A 19,865-nucleotide genomic window follows, 5' to 3' on the forward strand; every position below is an offset into this window, starting at 1 on the left:
GCTAAGCACTTGGCAACCATTAGACAATTAAATTGATTTGTCGGGGGTATTAAAAGGTTAAGTGACTCTCCTAGGTTCACTCAGTCAATTAGACTCAGAAGCCTAGCAAAATCACCGTCTCTCAGCTGGTGAGACTTTGTGTCCGCTACTTGGCCTCCTGGGGGAGGAGATAATGAATGTAAAGTGTTTCAAATATAGCCTCAAATACTTAATAGCCATTGTTAGCCTGTGTGACCTCTCCCCCGCCTCAGTTTTCTCAACTTGTAAAATGGGGCTAAGAACAGCCCCTGTGTACATGCTAGCTATTATTATTAATTATTGCAATATTAATTTATAAGCTCGAAGGTCACACGGCTTCATTTTGACAAAGGAGGAGGAACTAAAGCTTAAGAGGTTAGGAAACCCAGGTGCTCCCTGGCTTCAGATCCCGCGCTCTTACACTTAGCACTGACAAGGAAGTGGGGAGGGGGGGGGGCTACAGCTGCGTATTCAGCTTTGTGGATACGCCCATATGACAATTTTTCTTTGGCCCGGTCCCCATTCATTGTTCGAGGTAATTGCAGAGGAGAACGACACCCTGGGCAGCGCAGGCGCACTGAAACAAAATGAAACCCTTCCTCGCCATCCGTCCTTCCGTCCCCTTCCCTCCCTTCCCTCGCCCCGGACCAGTGTGTGACGCAGACAGCGTAGGGGGGAGGAGCCCCGGGAAGGTAGGGGAGGGGAGAGGTGGGGGGAAGAGGAAAAGTCGGGAAACGTCGCGAGAAGCTCCCTTCTTTCTCCCGTCTCCCTGACCCCGCCCTCCTCCAGACGCGGCGAGATCCTTCGAGAGCTTCTTTACCCCTCCCCAGCCCGCCCCCGCCCCCGCCCCCGCAGCCCTCTCGGCCGCCAGTGTCCCGGCTCCCGAGCCGGCTCGCGGCTAGTGCGCCTGCCCCGTTCGTCCGCTGCCTCTGGCCCTTACTCTCTCCCTTCTTCCTTCCTTCTTCCTTCCTTCCTTCTTTCTTTCCTTCCTTCCTCTCTTCTTCCCTTCCTCTCCCCGTCCGTCGGTCGGTCCGTCCGTCCGTCAGTCCTCAGGCCCGGCAGCGGCGGCGTGTAGCGCGCGCTCCTGGGCAGCCACGCGGGGCCTCGTGCGTGCGCCTCGCGCTCTCCCCAGCTCCTCCCCCGTCCCCGGTGCCGCGCGGGGCCGCCGGGCTCCCGTCCCAGGCCGGGGCCATGTCGGTGGTGGGCATAGACCTGGGCTTCCAAAGCTGCTACGTTGCCGTGGCCCGGGCCGGTGGCATCGAGACGATCGCCAACGAGTACAGCGACCGCTGTACCCCGTGAGTGAGGGCGAGGGTGAGGGTGGCGGGAGCCGGGGACCCAGCGGGTCAGGGTCCCGGCACTGCGACTCTTGGGCTCGGGGCAAGGAGTAGCTGACATACGCTTTGCCGACAACTCGCAGGAGACTACCCATTTTACAGATGAGGAAACGGAGGCTCAGGCGGGAGAAGACGTTTGCCTAAGACAGGGGTTCTTCACTCCACCCCCCCCTCCCCCTCCCGCCACGAGGACGTAGGCCGTGTGAGGCATGGGGTTTGGGGCTGGCCTAAAAGGACATGGTCGGGCTGTGTGTGAGGGGTGGGGTTGGGAGCGGAGAAGCAGAGGATGAATAAGTTAAATAGAATTTATCAAGTGCCTGCCATGTACCAAGCACCGAGCTCCAAAGTAAGGGAGTTCCAAGGCCTTGGGGATAGCAGGGGCTGGTGCAAAATAGGGTCCCAGGATAGAGTGTGGGGGAGGGGAGAGAAGCGGTCTTGGGGGGTAGTCTGGGGGACTTGGGGTGGCGCCGGCTAAAGCGGCCCCCAAAAGCCACTGGGCTTGGGAAAGGAGGGGAGACTGGAATGATTTTTAATTGCCTGGGGTGGGGAGGGAGGGTTATTGAGACGGTGGGATTTTGGTGAGGCCAGGGCTCTTGGTAAGGAAACCACTTCACCTTGGAGATGGCCAGATCGAGCTAGGAGAGGTCATAGGACTTTAACGTTTATCCAAGCCCAAGCCCATCTCATTTTATAGATGAGGAACTGCGACCCAGAGAGTTTGTAAGTGATTTGGCTCAGGTCACAGCTTGGAGCTAGCTGGCAAAGCTCCGGTTTGAACCTTGGGCCCTCTTGACTCCAAACCCTATGGTCGGTTTCAGGGTTTAGAGATCTAAATAATCAGAAGGAATTGATATTCACTTTTTAGTGAGGGTTTATCCTTTCCATTCCCCACTTCTAGTTTGTCTGCAGACCACTCCATTGTTCAGCTTTTCTACCAATTTAGAACATAATTCAGAATATTTCCGCAGCTTCTTTTTCGTTACTTAATGCTCCCCTTTTTTCCCCTTTGATAAAAAAGAGTACTGTAACAAATATGCTCAGGCCAGCAAAACAAATATCTGCGTTGCCTATATCCAAAAGTGTCTCAGTCTGCATCCTGAGCTTCTCACTTCTCCGTCTGGAGGTGTTTCAACGTGGATTCTCTGGAATGTTTCCCCTAGTGTTAACAAACTCATTCGTAGCTTCATTAAAAGATTCCAAATTTTAAAGTAATTTATGCAGGCCTACTCCTGATGAATTTTTACAAAAGCAGCAGATCATTTTGTTTCAGGGAACACCATCTTTCAAATCATAGGATCATAAAATTTAGAAATTATTTCAACTTTTGAGATTTAGTTCAGGCTTATTTAACAGTTGAGGAAAATGAAGCCCTGAGAAAGTTAGACTTGCCCGGGAACATAAAGTGAGAAAGTAGCTTGGCTGGATTTCCAGTCTGGAGCCACCCTCTCACCCTTCCTCAATTCACTATGCCATACCTATTGTAGAATCATAGAACCTAGTGCTAGAAGGACCCTTGGAAACCATCTGGCATTGTCCTTTTTAATGTTGTGAACCCTTTCGTAGTGTGTTGAAGCCCATGAACTTCTTAGAATAATGTTTTTAAACACGTAAAAGACATAGGGATTGTCAAGGAAATACAGTTACCAACATGTTTCTTAAAGAAAAACAATCCCCCTGAAATCTATCCATGGATTTCATTCGGGTCCGTGGACTCAAGGATTAAGAAAGAACCCTTGCTATAATCTAACCTCAAGATACAAATGAGTAAACTGAGGTTGTAACTTGTCCAAGGTCACAGATGTAGCACAACAGTCTTTCCACTGTAGCATGAACCTTTCCTCTTTTTTTCATTTTGAGTGTCTCTGAAAATAACCATTAGCTCTGCAATATGGATATCACTGCACAGAATAGATGCATTGCAGTTCGACCAGCAATTGCTACTTAGTTATTTTTCCAGTGATTTAATTTACAATTATAAAATTGAAAAGATGCTCTCCTGTTGCTGGAAGGGAGATTGCTGCACCGACTAGATATAATACACAGTATTATGTAGTGGTGGCAGCTCTTTTATATGTATTTTGTTTCTCCAGTAATATTATAAGTTCCTTAAGGTTTGGGACAATTTTACTTAACGTGTGATGTGCTCTAGCTTGAAAGATGAGGTGGCATGCCTCCCACTTCAGACACTTGCCCTCTTAGTTGAGTGAGTTTGAAAGTCTGTGAAATGTAAACTGAATAGACCACAAATAAATTACCTTTCAATCTGTCAGTAAAAATGTATTAAACTCTTACTGTGTGCCAGGCACCGTGCTGAGAACTGGGGATACAAAAAGAGGCAAAAGATAAGTCTGCCCTCAAGGAGCTTACAGTCTAATGGGGTAGATAACATAAAAAACATATACACAGCAAACTATGCAGGATAAGTAGGAAATCATTAAATGAGGGAAGGCAATAGAATTAAGAAAGTGGGGTTTTATTTGGGACTTAAAACTAGGGAGGTCATTAGTTGGAGCCCTGGAGGGAGAACGTTCCAGGCTTGGGGGAGAGCCAGAGAGAATGCCCTAGGCCAAGAAATGGAGTGCCTTGTTTGTGGAACTGCTGGGAGGCCAGTGTCACTGTGTCAGAGAGTAAGTGGCTCAGTGGGTAAGGTGTAAGAAGACTGGAAAGAGGGCTAGGTTATGAAGGAGTTTCGAATGCTACCATAGCATTTTGTATTTGTTATTGCAGATAATAGGGAGCCATTGAAGTTTATTGACTAGGGAGGTAATGGGATCCGGATTTACACTTGAGGAAAATCACTTTAGTGACTGAATGGAGGGTAGCTTGGAGTCGGAACAAAGTTGAGGCATCAGACCCTGCTGCAGTCTGTTGGAACAATTCAAATGTGAGGTGAAGAAGGCAGGCAGGCACAAGAGTTGTGGCAGTGTTAAAGGCAAGGCATATTTGAGAGTTGTTGCAAAGGTGAAATCAATAGGCCTTGGCAACATCTTGGAAATGGAAAGTGAGAGATGGTAGGGATGGAAGCAACAATCAATTATAGGGGATGTTTAATATAGATTTGAAGGATGAAAAAGAAAATATGAATAGTTTCTCTGTTTTTGGGGGATGGCCTGGACCAGAACATTAAGTGAAATTGGGGTGGTAGTGCTACCTTTTAGTATAGTTTTGAACATTTTCTTGCTAATAGGAAAAATTAGTTTTGAAAAAAAAAATTATAAAGAGCCACTAGTAGCAGCATTTACTGAAAATAGGAACTGGCTTACAGGTCATTAAAGCCTGAGGCCATTTTGCACCTGGAATTACAGTTCTGAATAAAATCACATGACTGGGGGTTCCTTTGTGCTTTATATGTTTATCACCTTGACTGGAAAAGATTCGAAAGTGAGCAGTTACTGGAGATGTTAAAACACAGATTGGAGGTCTCCATATTTCAGAGAACACTTTTGTTTGGGTCTTAAAATAAAATTAGGGAAACTCATGCAAAAACCAAACTTATCCCCTCATTCTTAGAGCAAATAGTTCTTTGTTATTCCAAGTTACTAAACTTCAACATGATGGCTCCTACTTCATCCAGAAGAAAAGGAAGGTTCTTCCATCAAATCACTTAGGAATTGTCTAGAATATAACCTGAAGGTATCCCATGAACTGATAGTTCCTAAACTGAACTTTCCACTTGAGAATGATGAAATATTAAAATTTAATAGTACTTAAAAGAATATTAGGACAAATATGCTTTTGTGTATATAATCAAAATTAATCCTCCAGATCATCCTTTATAATTATACCTGAAATGGGGTCACTTAGCTAGCTACACAGTTGGGCACACATTGGTTTTTGGCTTTTGCTAGAACCTCATCTAGAAGGAAAGGGTGCAGTGTCCCAGGACAGTGGAGAAATAAGTGTAAATGCAAGTAATAATAATAACTGGTTTACATAGCACTTTGTAGCTTACAGAGTACCTTACATACATCATCTTATTTAATCCATACAACAGCCCTGGAGTTACATATTATAGCCATGAAATGAATAACTGGAGTACAGAAGTTAAGTGACTTGCCTTTGGTCACACAACTGATAAATATCAGTAGCAGGATTCAGCTTGGTTTTCCCGATAATCAATCTGTCTGCTATGTTATGTTGCCTCAATAAGTAAAAATTAGATAGTGAAAAGGTCTGAGAGAAGGAGCTGATGATTTAATTGGTTTTATGAGTGGAGAGGAGCTCTAGGGAAATAGCAGCAAAGCTGCCAGCAGAGTTTTCTCTAAGCAAAAAAGTGTTTTGTCCTTGCCTTGATGTACACAGAATTACACTAAAGAAGCTGATGTGGGAGGCTGGGGTGGGAAAGACTCTGAGTCATCATTTATTTCCTTTACTTCTAAACTAGGGTTGCCTAGACTACAGGACCAGTGGTGTACCTCCAGTACTTTGGAAAGGCTGTAAAGTAGGGCTTTGACAGTTTCCTGATCTGTGCTTAAACCCTTAAAGGAACCTTAAAAGAACCAGGAAAGGAAAGGTACTTTCCTTACAAATAGTCACTTAAAAGTAAATTTTCATGGGGCAGCTAGGCGGTGCAATGGATTATTCAGAAGGACCTGAGTTCAAAGCCAGCCTCAGACACTTGACTTACTAGCTGTGTGACCCTGGGCAAGTCACTTAACCTCCATTGCCCCACCAAAAAAAAACCAAAAACAAAAAGTAAATCTTCAGTTATAATTATTTACAAATTCATCGACTTCCCCAAATTCAAAATTAGAAGTTGTAACTTTACTGAGGAACCGGTACAATTGTAGCAGCAAGGGGAAGATTGTAGACAATAGCACACAAAAGACTGGAGTAATTCAAAGTGAGAATTTAAAGGTTAGAGATGATAAATGATCTGGACTATGGCATGATTTTGGTATCTAAAAATGTTGCTGTATTAGCCCACTAACTCTTCAGTGGTTCAAAAAAAATATTTTATTGGATTGGGTATTCCTGTTGGTAAAGATCACCATTCCATGCTTTCGTATCGTTTCATGGGTTGCTGTGACCATTTAAAACATTTCCAATTTGTTGGACTTAATGGGGATTGTATCATTGTCATGGTACTGGAGGGTGATATCATGGTATTAGTGGAAAGAATACTGAATTTGGAGTCAGAGGACCTGGGGTTCAATCCCAGCTCTCCTACTTCTCTTATGTGACCACAGTTCTTATACATTTAGAGCTGGAAGTAAAGAGTAATTCATTCAGTATTACTTTGCTTCTGAATTTGTATTTGGTAAACTGGTTTCTCTGTTGGAACCTCAGAAAAAGTTGGAGAGTAGAGTTAAAAAGGATTCTCTTTATAGACTTAAGAAAGGCTGATGTTTCCTGGGTCTTTGAAAATGAGGTGTTTTTTGGTTTTGTTTTGTTTTAAATGCGTGGTTGAAAACAATAGAAAGTTAGGCTACTGGGAACTGGGGCATATTTCAAAGTAAAAGCTAGAATAAAGATGACTCACTTAAAAATGCTTCAGGCTTTGGGTTTAACTTCAAAAGCACACAGTAGATTTGTAACTTCCTCCTTCAAGCACTTTTCCAAATTCTAGAGTAAGGTTCGGGTTAGAATGTACTTGGTATCAAACTATAACCATAAAATGTTGAAATAAGATGAAAATACATTAGCCTGTTTCTAATTTTAATTTCTGCTAGAGAACTATAGTGTTCTTTTTAAAAGTGTTCATTTTTATTCTGAACTTAAGCACCAAATAAAATAACCATATACAAAGAACAGAAAAAGAGGATTATACAGCAGATTGCAAATCTTTATTAGGAACAATTTGATTTACTTTAAAAAATATAATTAAACATGTAACTTTCCAGGTTCTCTTGCTTGTCTGTGTTTTCTTCAGGCTTTACTTAATATTGTTCTTTTCTTTGAGGTAGTGTTACTTCTTTTTCTTCTTTTTTTTTTAGTGAGGCAATTGGGGTTAAGTGACTTGCCCAGGGTCACACAGCTAGTAAGTGTTAAGTGTCTGAGGCCGGATTTGAACTCGGGTACTCTTGACTCCAGGGCCCGTGCTCTATCCACTGTGCCATCTAGCTGCCCCCCCAGTGTTACTTCTTCTTACCATTGACCCTGCAAGCTTTGATCTCTCAAAAGGATTATGATTGGAAGGGATGGAAAAGAGACCTTTTTTTTCTACATCATCTTTCCAGATGCAAGACTCCTTGTCTTGTTCCTAGAACTAAAGAGACTCATCACTATTAATAGGCACTTTTATTTCTTTTTTTTTTTTTTTTGGTGAGGTTATTGGGGTTAAGTGACTTGCCCAGGGTCACACAGCTAGTAATTGTTAAGTGTCTGAGGGTGGATTTGAACTCAGGTCCTCCTGAATCCAGGGCCAGTGCTCTATCCACTGCACCACCTAGCTGCCCCTAAAGACTACTAATATATATATATATATATATATATATATATATATATATATATATATATATATATATATATATTTGATGAGATAATTGGGGTTAAGTGCTTTATCCACTGCGCCACCTAGCTGCCCTACCTTGTCACTTTTCTAGAGCTAGCCATTCACATCTCTGGACTGTGGCTGGGAGATAGGCATTAACATGTTTCTTCTACCACCTTCACTTAGCACTCTTGTCATTTTAGACTGACTTGATACAGCTATGTTATCCATTGAAATTGTTATTACTCTTGTTAACCGAACTTTCCCTCCAGTTGGCTATTATCTGAACTTCATATTCCATCTCTCTCTCTTTTTGTGGGGCAGTAAGGGTTAAGTGACTTGCCCAGGGTCACACAGCTAGTAAGTGTCAGGTGTTTGAGGCCAGATTTGAAGTCAGGTCCTCCTGAATTCAGGGGCCGGTGCTTTATCCACTGCACCACCTAGCTGCCCCTGTTCCATCTCTTATTTCCTGCCTCTGTGCCTTTGCCTAGGCTTGTACTCATGCTTAGAATATACTTCCTTATTTATGCCTCCTAACATATTCACTGTATGTTGTAGCATGTCAAACCCAAAATGGATGTCAGTATAGACCCAAGTTTGTCCACCAAATTTCTGTTTGTTGAGGCTACAACCCTCCCCCCAATCACCTAAGTTTGTAACCTGGAAATCATAGTTCTAGATCAAACCTCATTTTTATGGATGGAAAAACTGGGGCCCAGAGACTTGTTATGTGATTGTTCTAAGAGTCTCATCTGTAATAAGGAATAGAATAGGGTTTTTTTATTATCTCATTTGTAATGAGGGTCAGAGCCAGGATAAGAACCCAAGGTTCTCTTTTTCCAAATCCAGCTTTTCTTTTCCCTTGTTGTATGATCATTCTTGATGCCCCCCCACACCTCCTTTCTCCTCCCTTTCCTCCCCCCCACCTCTCCATAGCCAATCTGTTGCCAAGTCCTATTGATTCTCTTGCCACAAAGTATATGATGTGCACCTTTCTCTACACAGCTCTCACCCTGTTTCAGGCCCTTATTTTCTCTTGGTTTGCTCTCTTGTAATAGTCTGATTGCAGGGCAGCTAGGTGGTGCAGTGGATAGAGCACCAGCCCTCGAATCAGGAGGACCTGAGTTCAAATCCAGCCTCAGACATTTGACACTTACTAGCTGTGTGACCCTGGGCAAGTCACTTGACCCCAATTGCCTTAACACCCCCCCACCCCCAATAGTAATAATCTGATTGGTTTTCCTGGTCCTGATGTCTCCTTTCAATCTATCCACACCACTGTCAAAAAAAAAAAAACTTCATACCATATTTTGATAAAAATAAAAAACAACTCCCTGTTGCTTTTAAGAAAAGACACAAAACTACACTCTGTTTACAGACTTCCTCCCTAGACTTATTTAATATTACTCCCCTTTACATCTTTTATGTTATAGCCAAATTGGATTACCAGTGGTTCCCCAAATTGCACATTCCATCTCCCACTTCTAAACATTCACATAAGCAGTTGCCTGTGTATGCAATGTATTCTTTCCTCATCTTCCAGAAGCCTTTTTCTTCAAAGCCCATCTCATAAGCTCCCCATGGCCACTTCAGTTATTAGTATTTTCTCTCCCTCCTCAATGGAGCACAGTGGATTGAGTGCCTGTTCTGGAGTCAGGAAGACCTGAATGCAAATCCAGTCTCAGACACTTACTAGCTCTATGACCCTGGATAAGTCACAACCTCTGTTTGCCTAAGTTTCCTCATCTGTAAAATGGGGATAGTAGTAATAATTATAAAGTGCTTATTAGCAGTTTCTGGCACATAGTAAGTGCTATATAGATATTAGCTATTATTATTTTGGGTAGTGGGAAGTTTTAAAGGACTTGGCAGAGGAGTTTAAGCTTGTTTTGCCATATCTCCTCTGCCAAAAGCCTGAAGATTTCTCATAATTAGGAATTTTTCAGAGCTATCCATTCTTTTTTCCCCACAGTTGAGAATTCTGTTCCACATTTACGTGCTTGACAGTATGTAGTACTTTGCTTGGTGCTAGAGGACTTAAAGTAAGATACAGCCCTGTTTCTTCATGATCTTATAATCTGTTTTTGTTTTTGTTTTTCTGGGGCAATGAGGATTAAGTGACTTGCCCAGGGTCACACAGCTAGTGTCAAGTGTCTGAGGCCAAATTTGAACTCAGGTCCTCCTGAATCCAGGGCCGATGCTTTATCCACTGCACCACCTAGCTGCTCCCATGATCTTCTAGTCTGTTAAGGGTGATGTCTTGATAGCTGGAGAAATGGTCTTAATTTTTAATATATTTTTAAAATGAGTAAGAGAAATCCTATGAAATGAAAGTTATGTCAGTCACTTGTAAGTTGGGGGAAGGGTGGAAAGAGAAATCTGGGAAGTCTTCCTGGAAGAGGTAGAATTAGCATTTGAATTCAGTCTTCATGGGGTGCTAGTGGGTGGGAAAGAAACATTCTCCATATGCATAAAATCTGCTGCTTGGTTTGGCAAATGTGACCAAAATGTTTTTCCCTTCTTAATTTCTACATGGTCTAATAATCTAACTTCAGTTCTACAGTACACTTTCTCTCACCAAGATAAATTAGCAATAATGAACCATTCATGCATAGGTTCATAGAAAATTGCATTGTGGTGTCTATTCTCCCTTTTGAAATTCTCATCCTGGTGTATCCAGGAGTCAGTGGCTCAAACCCTTTAATAAATTCTTGGTGAGAGGCAATATTAGGAACAACAGTGGAGTCAGGAAGCACCTGGGTTTGAATCTAATCTCACTCTTTACATGACCAGTTGTGCCATCTTCAGTGAGTTGAATTTTTTTCATTTCCTTGTTTGTAAGATGGGACTTGTTACTAATCTGTGGTACCTACTTATAGGGATGTTAGGATCCAGTTAAATAATGTATGTAAAGATGCTTTATAAATCTTAAATGTTATCAGTATCACCTGCTTTTATTCTTCCACACCCCTCTTCCCCAAGAGACTTGCTTGGGTACACTTTGTAGACTGTAGTAATTTTCTTTTATCTGCCTTTGATGTTCAAAATATATCTGGGTTGTGTTGTGTAGAGTTGTGTACTCTTCCAGGACCTCTTCAGGCTGAGCCACCCTTCCTGTGATCAGAGCAGTCTATCCTTACTGATAGCATGTTTTACCCCACTGAGATAAAGGGCCATTGAATTTCTAATAGAAATAATTTCTTTTTGTTAGGGTTCTTAATCTTTATTGATATTAATCATTTAAACATCTTAAAAATCATATTAATCATTGTCAGTTTTGCAAGTGGGGTTGTAGGGTGAGCCCAATATAGTAGGAAGAGTTATACTCATGTTCTAGGTATATAATCTGGAGGCAGAGAGGTGAAAAGAAGCCAGTGAGGTTTGTTCATTGACTTAATAATGTTTTGTAAAGGACTTGGCAACTCTGCCTAGTACTGAGTTTGAAAACAAATGCAAATGAGACACATCTTGGCAACGTGGTAGTAAACTATGGAAGTAAGTAAACTCTTTGGGCAGTTAGGTAGCACAGTGGATGGAGTGCTAGGCCTGAAGTCAGAAAGACTCCTCTTCCTGAGTTCAAATTTGACCTCAGACACTTCCTACTTGTGTGTCTGGGGCAAGTCACTTAACTCTGTTTGCCTCAGTTCATCTGTAAAATGAGCTGGAGGAGGAAATGGGAAACCATTCCAGTAACTTTGCCAAGAAAACTCCAAATGGGGTCACCAAGAGTCAGATATACCTGAAAACTGAACAACAACAAGCTTGACTACAGCTACTGAAAACCCAGAAAATAAAGTTCTTGATACCAAAATCTTCTGCATCAGAAATAAATATGGTTAATGCAGATGCTGGGTGGTGTAGTCAATAGAGTGTCAAGTCTGGAATCAGAAAGACTTGAGTTTAAATTCAGCCTCAGATACTTAATATAGGCAAAGACACTTAACCACTGTTTGCCTTTAGTTTCCTCATCTGTAAAGGGGGGGGGGTGATAGCACCTACCTCTCAAAGTTCCTGTGAGGATCAAATGAGAATAATAATTGTACTTAGGATGGTGTCTTGTACATAGTAAACATGATATAAATGTTACTATTACTGTTATTCATTATTATTGCATTGCCATATGCTTTCTACCTTAAAAACCATTGGTCTTGGGGACTGCTAGGTGGCGCAGTGGATAAAGCATCGGCCCTGGATTCAGGAGTTCCTGAGTTCAAATCCGGCCTCAGACACTTGACACTTACTAGCTGTGTGACCCTGGGCAAGTCACTTAACCCCTATTGCCCTGCAAACAAACAAACAAACAAAAACATTGGTCTTTTCCATCTGAATTTTCATTCTACTTTTGTCTCAGTAGAATGTAGGTTCTTTAAAAGCAGAGACTATCTTGCTTTTCTCTTGTATATCTAACACTTAATATGGTACTTGGCACATGGTAAGCACTTAAATGATTTTTCATTTATGCAGCCCTAATAGGAGACAGGACAGTTGCTTTCATGTAACCATTGAGTCTTTAGACTTTGTAGCTCTGTTGCAGTTGCTTTTTATTTACCCCTCCCTAGCAGTAGACATGACAGTTATACATACACACTTGCTTTCATGTAACCACTGAGTCTTTAAATTTTTTAGCACTGTAACAATTTGCTATTTATTTACCCCTAGCAAAAAGAAGCATATGAACCTGGCTGAAAGCTACTGGAAGGCGGTGATTTAATAGAACATAAGGGGTTAGAGCACTAAATCTGCTGTCCCTGGGCTCTTCTAGGATGCACCTAGGAGGTGTGATAGAAAGAAGGTATTTATCAGAAGAATAGGGGCAATAGAAACATATGCTAATGATGACTAGGAAAATTTAGTTACAGGGAACTTTTTATGTCTGCACTACACAGTGGTTACAAGTTTTTTCTTTTGAAAAAGGTCCCCTTCTCTCCCTTTATTATTTTGGATGAAGTGGATGTCAAATCCCATTATGATGCATCATTACTTTATTCTGAAATTCTGCCTTCATCAAATATAGCTGGAAATAAGTGGGGTTTTTTTTGCAGGCAACGGGTTAAGTGACTTGCCCAGGGTCACACAGCTAGTGTCAAGTGTCTGAGGCCTGATTTGAACTCAGGTCTTCCTGAATCCAGGGCTGGTGCTTTATCCACTGAGCCACCTAGCTTCCATGAATAAGTACTTTTGCTTAGGACTTGGAATGTTTTTTGTTCTACTAATATTTCTGTTGTAATACTCTTTGCAATAAAATTGGGTCTATAGAATTTTTATTATATTGTAAATTCCAAAATTTTTTCTAAAAACATCTGAATGTTTTTTATTCTAGGGCTTGTGTTTCTTTTGGTCCTAAGAATCGTTCAATTGGAGCTGCTGCTAAAAGCCAGGTAAAAGTTTTTCCTCTCCTTCCCTTCCCAGATAGACAACTATAATTCTTTTAAGGATTCTCTATTATTTCTTTCAAAGTTAGCATGGAAGAATAACTCTCCTGGTAGATGTAATGAAGACCATGTAATTCATAAAGCCTCTCTGATATCCGGTGTTGTTTCAAATTAATTCTGTATTCAGAAGACTTTTAAAAAGTATAATCTTTGCTATGTATAGCTAATATTTTGTTCATGTTTATTCAAGGTTGAAGGTAGAATTGAAACAATCTATTAGGGAATGACTATTGGATGTTGGGGAGAGAAAGCTAGACTAGAATTTTGCCGGGCTATATTCTAGCCTTGACTCTTAGTTCTGCAGGTCCCTTTGTCACCCTCTGGGATTCATTCTCTTCACCTATAAGATGAAAGTATAAAGATAATAGTCTCTAGGATCATTTTCAGGTATAGAACTAAGAAACTAAAGCTTTAAGAAGGAAAGACTTTTAAAACTGAGGTCATATAGTTGTTTGTTTCATATCTCTCAGTAGCTAGTCTTCATTGTGTAAAGAAATAATTGTTATTTGAGGTTTTTATGACCCCATCTTTTGGCTAGAATTTTTTAAAAAACCTCGGTGTGCACACTGGCTTCTGAGGCTCTGCAAACGGCACAGTGCTCCACCTACTGGTTGTAGCCATTGCGATGGCACTGGCACCACTCGCCGACGCCTACGTGGGCCTGGCAAAATTATAATGATTGGAAGCCTAGTGAGGGCAGTTATGTGACTGTCAGAGCGGCTGGCCAATTGGCTGGGGTCTGCTGGGAAGAAGTGGGGAGGAGATTCGCCATTCTAGCTGGAAGCTGGAAGGTGACAGGAGCTCTGCTGTGTATTCTCAGTTGATTCCTGAGTGGTGGTGTTATTCAGGTTGTATAATTTCCCTTTTCCTTGACCCTACTGATCCTGTTGTTTTTGTTTTTTTAAGTTCGTTCTTGTTAAATGAATCCTGCTCTGTTTTGAGGGAGGCTGCCAGTCTTCTTCCTTGCCCCAATATTGCGGTGAGCTGCTTAGCTAACACTCCCCAATTAAAAGTTGGTCCTCACAGTTGTTTAATTCTAGGTTTGTTTCTTTTAGGTTATTTCAAATGCAAAGAACACAGTCCAAGGTTTTAAGAGATTTCATGGCAGAGCATTCTCAGATCCATTTGTTCAAGAAGAGAAGTCTCACCTTGCATATGAAGTTGTGCAGTTGCCAACAGGTTCAGCTGGTATTAAGGTAAACTTAAGAGATAAAGTTATGGATCTGGTAAAGTATGTATTGATGCAAACAATATGTATTTATTCATAAGCAACAATCCTTTGATAGATATACATTTTTATCCTGGAATTAAGATTAGGACAGGAAATGTAATCTGAAGGACTAAGTTTTTTTGTTTAAAGCAAATTGAATTGATTTTTAAATTTGGTATGGGATAGAGGATGGTAATATTGAGTAACTCCTACTATAAGTGAAAATTAAACTTAACCATTTGATTTGCTACTGTATCCCCTCAATTTATCTAGCTGCCTGCTTGGTAGATAGCCAGTATTCAGAGAATCATTGATAAGGTATTGTGTTCACCCAATATATGGTAAGACCTATAAGAACTCTTTCAGGATGCAAAAGAAATAGAAGATAATCTCTTTGTTTATGAGGAAGAACTCTTGCAGGATGAGTGTTCAACTTGAATATTTATATTTGATAAGGAACAGCTGGTAGGATAACAGCAGTATTTAGTAAGAATTTTCTTTGCAACTGTTCTGAGTGTTGTGAAGTAGGTAGATAACAGGTAAGCCAGTTAGGCTACTGAAGAAATAATGAAGGCCTTAGACTAAGGTAATTCCTGTGAAAAGAGAAGGGGAAAATAGCAAATGTGTTTTGGAGAAAGACTGATTATTTGGTTCACTGATTAGATGGGATGAGTAAGAGGAGTATTGACCAGTGATGCCACTTGCTGACCATGTAATTATCATTAGAAAGAGGGGCTAACTAAGTGAAAGATTTTAATTTTAGGAGTCACTTGGGCATTTCAGTTGTTGTCTTGGTAGTTAGAGAACTTATATGTGAATAACTTGTGTAGAGGTCATGTAGATGATAGAAGCCCTGGATGAGCCTTTGCAGAGTGGTGAGTGTTGAAAGCAGACGTTGTGACATTTATACTTAAAAGGTGGAAATCAGTCAGCAAGAATTTAAATGCTTGCTATATGTTAGGGAGTATGTTAAGGGCAGGAATACAAAGATCAGAATGAAACTGAATAAACAATTGGGTCAAGAGAAAAATTTTGCAGAATATCAGATTTAAAAGGGATCTAAGAAGCCATTTGGTCTGATCAATATTGGAATCCATTTTATAGCTGGAGTGAAGGAGAAAAAAGTGAGTTGTAGAAAGCTGGAGTATGCTCTAAGGCAAAAGGCAGCATGGGGGCCCTTATTATATTAAAAGCTGACAGGTTGTATAATTTGCATTTCTTAACCCTTATCTTTTACATTGATTTTTATAAATAAATTCTGCTTTGATTATTTAGTTAAGAAGCTTCTTAATCTTTTTACTTATCAATTTGGGAGCAGAGTAGTGTGGAGCCAGCCAGTCAAGTCCCCAGATTACATCCCCAGATAGATTAGTCTCTCCCCCCTCCCCCCCCCAATCAGTTAAAATATTCTTACATTTGAATGTTGACCCAAATGGGACTTGTGGTCCAATTATAATTTTTCTAATAGAAATAATTTTTCATATAAGTACAGTTCTATAATTTTTCAGACTAGATTACTCCCAATTTAGACTTTTCTGTTTTTGAATAGCTCTATTTATTAGGAGGTTTTTCATTATCTTCAACCCACGTTTGCCTTTTGAGAGGCTCATACTGTGGATGCATCCTGTTAAGTTACACACAGGAAAATGAGTCAAAGTAATGTACCTTCAACTATGTGAACACTCGGCTAGCATAAAAGACATTTTTACAGTGGAATATACTGCCTCTGCTGATAAAGATTATAAACTTTTTATACCTTAATAGAACCTTTCATGATTTTTTCTGTATCCACTATGCTTAACCACTGGTTGATCAACCTTGTGGGGATGAGCCTTTCCAAATTTATCTAAGGTGTTAATAATAGCAGGATGTGACTTTGAAGCTTTTGCAGTTTGGTAGTAGGACCTGTTTCACCGCCATGGCCTTTTTGAACACAGGTTGACTTACATGAAGATTGGAATAACAGGTTTTGGGTTTTTTTTGTTCGCTTGTTTTAGAGATTCTTGATTTTTCCCCTTGATCAATAGAGAAACCTTGGGAGTATTGGGAAAGCAGCATTGCAATTAATTCATTTGCTTTAATATAGACAGGCAATTAAAACATTGCAGTAGGGGCAGCTAGGTGGCACAGTGGATAAAGCACTGGCCCTGGTTTCATGAGGACCTGAGTTCAAGTTTGACCATAGACACTTTCAGACACTTGACACTTACTAGCTGTGTGACCCTGGGCAAGTCACTTAACTCTCATTGCCCTGTGGGGGGGCCCCCCAACCAAAACCCATTATGGTAGGAATTATTTTTCTCACCATAACCATTTATATTTGTTAATAGTTTCAGCTAGGAGAAAATTTTAAATCAGCAAAGACTAAATCAGTGTGGAGCAGTGTTAAGGAACACATAACTTCTTTTTTTTATAGTCTTTTTTTTGTGTGTGTAGGGCAATGGGGCTTAAGTGACTTGCCCAGGGTCACACAGCTAATAAGTGTCAAGTGTCTGAGGCCAGATTTGAACTCAGGAACTCCTGAATCCAGGGCCGGTGCTTTATCCACTGCGCCACCTAGCCGCCCCACACACATAACTTCTAAGGAAATAATACCTTAATATACAGAATTGCTCTAAAGAATTTCTTGAAAAAATTTCTATATTTTGTAGCTAGGAGACACAAGATTATTTTAAGGCCTAACTGAACTGACTTGATTATGAATTACCTTTATAGTTAAGATTTTCAATACTTCCATTATTTTCTCATTTTTAAATCTTTGAAGTAGTAGGTAATAATACCACAGTGTTTCCTATTTGCCCATTAAAGTTGCTTTTTTCTTAATTATTCCAAGACTTAGTGCCATGCATGGGAGGTGAGCAAGGATCTTTGAAGACAAATCAGAAATTTCTGAGGCTTTTCCTAAGCAAAATGATTTCTTTCCCTTTTTTTGGTGGTGGTGGTGGGGTTTTGACGGTTAAAATCATCAGCCAAGTACAATTGTTCATAGGTACTAAGACACAAAATTTATTGACTAGATGGAGTAAATGAACACTTTTAACCTACAAGATGATAAATTTGGTTTAAACATTTTTTAGTTGTTGTAGCTAATCAATTACCTTTCATATTTTGACTTCTGATTTTTTTCCTGTAGGTAACATATATGGAGGAGGAACGGAATTTCACCACTGAGCAAGTCACGGGAATGCTCTTGTCCAAACTAAAGGAAACTGCAGAAAATGCACTGAAGAAACCAGTTGTTGACTGTGTAGTTTCAGTAAGTTAACAGGGACTCATTGTGAAGAAGCAGTTCTTTGAAAGCTGGTGCTTACAATTGAAATTAAATTATAGACCCCAAGGATTTTATTTTTGTTTTGTTTTGTTTTTTGTTTTGTTGAGGCAGTTGGGGTTAAGTGACTTGCCCAGGGTCACACAGCTAGTAAGTGTTAAGTGTCTGAGTCTGGATTTGAACTCAGGTCCTCCTGACTCCAGGGCCAGTGCTCTATCCACTGCACCACCTAGCTGCCGCCCCCCCCCCCCCCCCCCCCCCAGCCCAAGGATTTTAAAGCTTGGAAAAAAAGGATGCTAAAGATTAGGCCAGCCACCTTGTTTTATTGGTAGGGAAAACCAAGGTCCAGGGAATTGAAGTGATTTGCCTAATAACTGACTCTAATGATAGAGTTGGAATTAGAACCCAATACTTTATTCCTAATATCACGTTGCCTCTATTTTTTGTTTTATGTTAGAATATCAGTTTTTAGGGTTTACTTGCACAGCTTGTCGTTCATATCCCTTAGGTTTTTTTAGACAGACTTCCATTACAATGTTTTATTGTAGAGAATTTTTATTTTGTAACAGATCTTAGGTACGAAATGCCTCCTTTGTGGTTACAGGTTGAGATATTCTTGATAAGTGAATTTATCAGGTAACTGACTTTCAAAGTATTAAGGACCAACACAATCCGTTCCTTCTCCCTCTAACTTTTAATGAAAATCTCTGAGATGTAGCACATGCTTCCCTAACTTAGTTAACTATAATTTGGAATGCAATCTGACTTTTTTGATCATTCAGGATAGTTATCAGTTCTTAGGACCTTTCTACTTTACCTTGGAGGTTTCAGTGCATTCCCATTCTTTTTTATCTCTCACCTGAGCAGATGATTCCAGAAGCTATATGAATCTCCAGCTTTATACATCAGCTGTTTCCTAGACCTCTAAACTTGATGAATACCTAAAATTAACTCTCTTTTTTATTCAGTTGACAAGGATTTATTTTCTTCCCCTCCCACCTCTTCTTCCACTAGAAAAAAGAGGAAAAAAAATTCTCTTAACAATTGTGCATGGCCAAGCAAAGACAAATTCTCACATTGGCCATATCAAAAATCTGTTTTATTCTACTTCTTCAGTCCACTACCCCTGTGTCAGGAAGTGTAGGTAGCATGATTCATGGTTGGTTACTGCTTTGAACAGAGTTTTTAAGTCTTTCCAATTTGTTTTTACAGTGTTGGTGTTATTATATAATTAGTTTTGTAGGCTCTAATCACTTCAATCTGTTTCAGTTTATACAAGTTTTCCTAGGTTTCTCTGAAACCATCCTTCCCAACAAAAATACATTATGATTTATTTAGAGCATCCTTTTCTTTTGAAATTTTGAATCACAGATTCTCTCCCACACACTGGGAAGGCAAACAGTATATCAAATAAACATCTGAAACCATGCCAAACATTTCCATATTAGCTATAGCAGAAAATAAAGTGAGAAAATTATATCTCAGTTTGCACTCACGTTCATCAGTTCTCTCTGAAGTGAGATAGCATTTTCCATTGAGTTTTTTAGAATTGCCTTGAATTACTGTATTGATTAAATTAGCCAAGTCTCTCATAGTTAATTATCATTACAATATTGCTTTTTACTGTGCCTGGTAATCTGGCTCTTCTCACTTCACATCAGTTTATACAGGTCTTGACATGTCTTTTTCTGAAATAGCATCCCTTTCTTCATTTCTTATAGCACAGTAGTACTTAGTACTCAGCCATGATCACTTAAAACTTGTTCAGCCATTCCCTAATTGGACATTCCCTTAATTTCTTTGCCACCACAAAAAGAGCTGCTATAAATATTTTTGTACATATAAGTCCTTTTCCTTTTATTTCTTTCAGCTAGAATCTTATTAGTGCTATTGCTAGATCAAAGGGTGTCCACAGTTTTATAGTGTTTTGGCCATAGTTTCCTATTTCCAGAATGGTTGGACCAGTTCGCTATTCTACCAACATTCATTAATGTACCTATTTTCTATCATTCCCTCCAACATTTGTCATTTCGTTTCCATCCATCCTTTTTTCTTCTGTTTATCCTCTCTCTGTTATCCTGTCACTCCTCAGAAGTTTGTTTTGCTTCTGGACATTGCCCTCCTTAATCTGCCTTCCCTTTCATCATCCCCCCTCCTGATATTTCTT

The 19,865-nt window shown here is 40.2% G+C and overlaps 1 protein-coding gene across 1 annotated transcript in view; it reads left to right on the forward strand.

The window, feature by feature from the left end:
- The first annotated feature begins 859 nt into the window (after nt 1-859).
- Nucleotides 860-19,865, forward strand: part of HSPA4 (heat shock protein family A (Hsp70) member 4) — a 45,764-nt gene continuing 26,758 nt past the window's right edge. The window contains exons 1-4 of the mRNA XM_043981967.1: nt 860-1,316; nt 13,109-13,166; nt 14,276-14,416; nt 17,564-17,686. Coding sequence (XP_043837902.1) covers nt 1,210-1,316; nt 13,109-13,166; nt 14,276-14,416; nt 17,564-17,686 — 429 coding nt within the window. The 5' untranslated portion in view covers nt 860-1,209. The remainder of the gene's footprint in view (nt 1,317-13,108; nt 13,167-14,275; nt 14,417-17,563; nt 17,687-19,865) is intronic.

Source organism: Dromiciops gliroides, chromosome 2 (assembly GCF_019393635.1).
Source record: "Dromiciops gliroides isolate mDroGli1 chromosome 2, mDroGli1.pri, whole genome shotgun sequence".
Taxonomy (NCBI): Eukaryota; Metazoa; Chordata; class Mammalia; order Microbiotheria; family Microbiotheriidae; genus Dromiciops; species Dromiciops gliroides.